Source organism: Macadamia integrifolia, chromosome 14 (assembly GCF_013358625.1).
Source record: "Macadamia integrifolia cultivar HAES 741 chromosome 14, SCU_Mint_v3, whole genome shotgun sequence".
NCBI classification, from domain to species: domain Eukaryota; kingdom Viridiplantae; phylum Streptophyta; class Magnoliopsida; order Proteales; family Proteaceae; genus Macadamia; species Macadamia integrifolia.
The window spans coordinates 21,118,264-21,122,610 of record NC_056570.1 but is presented as its reverse complement, the minus strand read 5'-3'; the positions used below and the strand labels follow the sequence as shown (position 1 = coordinate 21,122,610).

The window sequence follows — 4,347 nt, the reverse complement described above, 5'->3', positions numbered from 1 at the left end:
CTTTTTTTGACACCGTATTATTTAAATATAAACGTTTAAAACACGTATCGTCCGTTTTTTATTTTTTCCCGTTTTTACCGTATTTTTGACCGTCCCGTTCACGTTTTGATCCGTTTAAAACATGCCCGTACCGAACAATGTTTTTTTGCCGTTCCCGTTTTAACTAACAGAGGTTAGGACAGATCATAAACGTGCCAAACTCGATCTAGCCATCTAGTGCAAACTCACAATTGACACCCCTTAGCCCTTTGATAAATTTTTCCCTCACGCAATGTTTACATGGTAAGAACCATGGTGAAAGGTAGGGGTGTCAATCGGTCGGTCCGGCTCGGTTTCGGTCTGGGTTGAGTCGGTTTCGGTGTGGAAAAGTTAAAACCGATACCGAACCAATAAGGAAATTCCGGTTTTGGTTTGGTTTTGGTTTCGGTGCGGTTTGATTTCGGTTTGTCTTCGGTTTCTTAAATCGATTTGTAACCGGGTTGGTTTTGGTTTTTGGTCTAGTTTGGATTCGACTTTCCATACAAATGTTTACAAAACTATGCAAATTTTGATTTTTTTAATGAATTTTGGAGTGTTTCGGTTTCTTACCGGTTTGGTTTGGGTTTCGGTCCGGGTTTTGAGCTGGTTTCGGTTTGGTTTCGGGTTCATCTGGTTTCCGGTGCGGTTCGATTTGGTTTTGGGGTTGCAATACTCGAAACCGAACCGAACCAATAAGGCTTCGATTTGGTTCGATCCGTATTGTTATCGGTTCAGTCCGATCGATTTTACCGATTCAATTTAGGAATTGACACCCCTGAAAGGTTTCCTACCTTACACCCATATGAGTAAAAACCATGGATATGAACAAAATTTTTGAAAAAATAAATTCCCGGTTTTCGCCCTCTTTTAGTTTTTACCATATCTGTTTATTAAACGACTTTTAAAGCTATTAGCAGACTACAAGGAAATCACGTGGTGACGCCGAACCTTTGATGGTGACGTTTAAGACGATTTCCTCCACAAACCAGAACTTTCCAGATACCCTAAAGTCCTACGGTGGGAACATTTAAGAACCAAACCCGAATGAAATCTCAAATGAAATCCAAATTAAACTCCCCTAATAAATGAAATTCAAATCCATTTCTATCCAATCACCTTTCAGTATTAGATGGTCTCCTCAAAGCCACAACCTGAGGTGCGCACTATCCTACGTGTCATTACAGAATACCATTATATTTTACCAATCACCTCCTTCCAAGTATGCCACGTGGCACAGACTCTCCATTCTCAATTCCTTCTTTCCTTCCCTCTCTCTCCCTTCAGTGTCTTTGGAAATCTCCGTCAAGACGATTTTACTGAGGAAAACCAAATTGGAGCCTTTTGTAATCCTGCACTTGTTGATGCTGTCATCGGTGTTTAGGGCAATCGTGGGTTGTGGAAATTTCTGGGTTTTGAAGAAGGAGATCAATTTTGGTTCGTCTCTGCAGATTTGGAAATGTTCCAGTGGGACTCTGAGCGCTTCTTTGGACTGGGTATTGGTTTAGGGATCGTCTACTTCTTCATCGGAGATGTTTGATTGGGACGACGAAGAGGTAATAACTCTACTGACCCTCTTGTATTTATCAGTTGAAACAAGCTTAACCTAAATTTTTTTTTCTTCATCTGTGCATGTTCTTGGTTTATGGAGGTGTTCCTTATTGGTTTGTTGTTTAAAATTTTTGGGTTTTGGGTTAGAAGAGATAATTGTACTGTAATTGTGATGTTCTTGGCGGTTTTCTTTAGATATGGTGGAAAAATATAGTGAGAAACAAGAATCTGCTAAAAGGGGAAGAACTACCTTACTACTGTTTATTGGTTTTAAGTTTTGATACCCAGTTGAAACTAAAGTTAAAGGAACATGGATAAACTGGCACAAAAATGATTCTGATGCATACCTACCTTAAATAACATTTTTACCTTCTGTTTTGTTTCTCTGATTACATCTTTTCTGTTCTTCCACTGTATATTGTCTCTAACTCTAGTGGAAAAGATAGGAAGAGGCTTAAGAAAACAGTGCTAGAAAAATTTGATGGAATTAAAAATTAGTACCATTTTTTGCTCCAACATATGAAATCCCAAATTTCTAAGACTTGAAATAGATCTTTTCTGAATTAGGGGAGAGTGTCACTTCATGCAAGATGCTAAAGGTTAGAATCATTTCCAATCCACCCCTCTAGGACCCTGCGGAGAAGGGACTTGTAGTGTGTCATGGGCCTCATGGAACTTTTCTGGATTGATTACAATGGTTTCCATTTTGATACTCTGAATGAAACTGCAATTTTATAATATTATGGGGAACTTTATAGTTTTCTGGCAATTTCCACGAAATGAACTAACATGTCAGTATTCTGATTAGTGAAGTATTAGCTACTTTTGGATTAGGAGTTTAGAAGGGGTCTTTGTTTTTGCTGATTTAGAAAGTGGTAAGAAGGTTTTGTGAGTGTAAGTCTCAATTATCTTATTCTAATAGCAGAAGTTTAATTCCTCCTCTCCTAACCTTTTGGTTCTGCTCAAATCTGATAATCTAACCTCTTGTTATCTAAGACTACAATGATAAGGTTATATGGGAGCATGTTGGTCCCAAGGTGGCTTACTGGGTGACTTTTTCCATTACCGGGAGCTTAGAGACTTAAAGAGGAAGGATACTAATGCTTTCATTGTTTGGTGCAGAGGTCTTGTTCCCCTGTTGGTTCAAATACTAAACTTTTGGTATCTCATCTAGAACTTGACTGGTGATGGACCAGAGGGAAGAATTTTATAGATCAGAAAATTGATAGAATGCGATAATGACGGTGTGTTTATTTTGTACTCATCCGAAATTATCTCAAATTTTGACAGCCTAGATAAATTTTTTTTTTTGGAAACTTATGTTTGTTGCAAATTCACTTTGGAAAGGGATTGATGTTGCTGATTAAGTTATGTGGGCCCATTAGATTGTGGGACTAGGGTTTGGATTGATTCTACTCATAGCGTTTCATCTGAAGCCCTCTCTAGTCCAGAAACCCTCAACTCCAAAATCCCTAATCTCCATAGAGATGTCCTGCTAAATGTTCCTCAAATAGGAAAGCTTCATTCTACTTAGGTAGTTGGTTGAATCTGATAAAATTTTGCTTACATCAGCAACTTCTTTAACCAGAAGGTACCCCTTTCTATGTGTTTTCAGACCCTTTAGTAGTTATCCAAAATCATAGGTATTATTCTTATGCAAGAAGCAATGCTTGCATATTCTATTCCACTGGTCCTTATTCTGCACTTGGCTTCCCCCATCTATAGGCATGATGAATTCAATCAGATAATACCTGATTCAGGACAACTAGTTGAACTAGTTTGGATTCTTGTGGCATATGATCCCTTAGGTGATGCTTGAGAACTGGTTCATCTTGAGTTATATAGATTTGTTAAACAACATAGAAAAAAATGTCATGTAGGTCTGGAGGACCGAAGTTTGAAACCATTTCTCTTTGATTCATTTTTTGGTGAAATGCGTCTATTTCTTGTGAAGACCATATGCACTTAGATGCAAAAAGAACCATTTAGTCATATATAACAGCTGAGTGAAGCCTCGATAAATTCTTTCATTATCTATTGGGAAGAGTAGAGATTGACAGAGTGTTTAGAAACTATGATGGAACTATGTTTCAACACAGTTCAAGTTAGATAGGTTCGGGTTGTTTTCTGACAGAAAATTCCTAACCTCTTCATCAGTTTCAACAGGTGTGGAGGATAATATTGTGATGCTTTTTAATTGCCCTTGCTATTATCAAAATCATCTCGGTGGCTAAAAGTTCACTTTTGAAAATTATGTCAAGGAAGTAAAATCAAGATAGATGGCACTAGAAGAAAACTCCTGCTGGTTTTTGATTTTGACTTCAGGGACCAATCCGCTACGGTCCAATTTGGAGGATCACGAACAAACATTGATCATGATAATGTGGTGCAGATTGAATCTCCAAATAAACTATACTATTTACTGAACTGGGAGGTGTTGAATATGGCACGGCTGCTGAGTGAGATCAGCAATGATGAAGGCACCTTTGCAGCTAACCAGACAGGTGGACAGACCTTGGTCAGACCCCACCATAGTATTGAGTTTATATAGAGCAGTAATGGTTACTTTAATCTTTGGTCAAATTTCATTAGAAATTGTAAATAACTGGTGCTTCACATGATCTCCATCTGATTACAGTCAAGGTTCACGGTATCGGGTTTCGACTCCTGGGGAGACCGAAATTTCGGTCGAAACTTGGGAAATTTTGAGGATACTCCTATTTTAAACATTTCTAACACATTCACATCACTAGTTCCATAAAAAAAAAAAAAAAAAAAAAA

General features: G+C 38.0%; 1 protein-coding gene across 6 annotated transcripts in view; it reads left to right on the top strand.

Moving 5' to 3' along the window:
- LOC122060881 (protein LNK2-like) overlaps positions 1-4,347 on the top strand; it is a 25,447-nt gene that overhangs the window by 547 nt on the left and 20,553 nt on the right. The window contains exon 1 of one of the 6 annotated variants that reach the window (XM_042623982.1): positions 1,257-1,571. The exons of 2 other annotated variants lie outside the window; for them this stretch is intronic. In XM_042623982.1, the coding sequence (XP_042479916.1) occupies positions 1,548-1,571 (24 nt within the window). In that variant the 5' untranslated portion in view covers positions 1,257-1,547. Of the gene's footprint in view, positions 1-1,256; positions 1,572-2,789; positions 2,811-4,347 lie in introns of those variants that run through there. 3 more of the 6 variants (XM_042623985.1, XM_042623988.1, XM_042623984.1) reach the window with 3 other exon arrangements.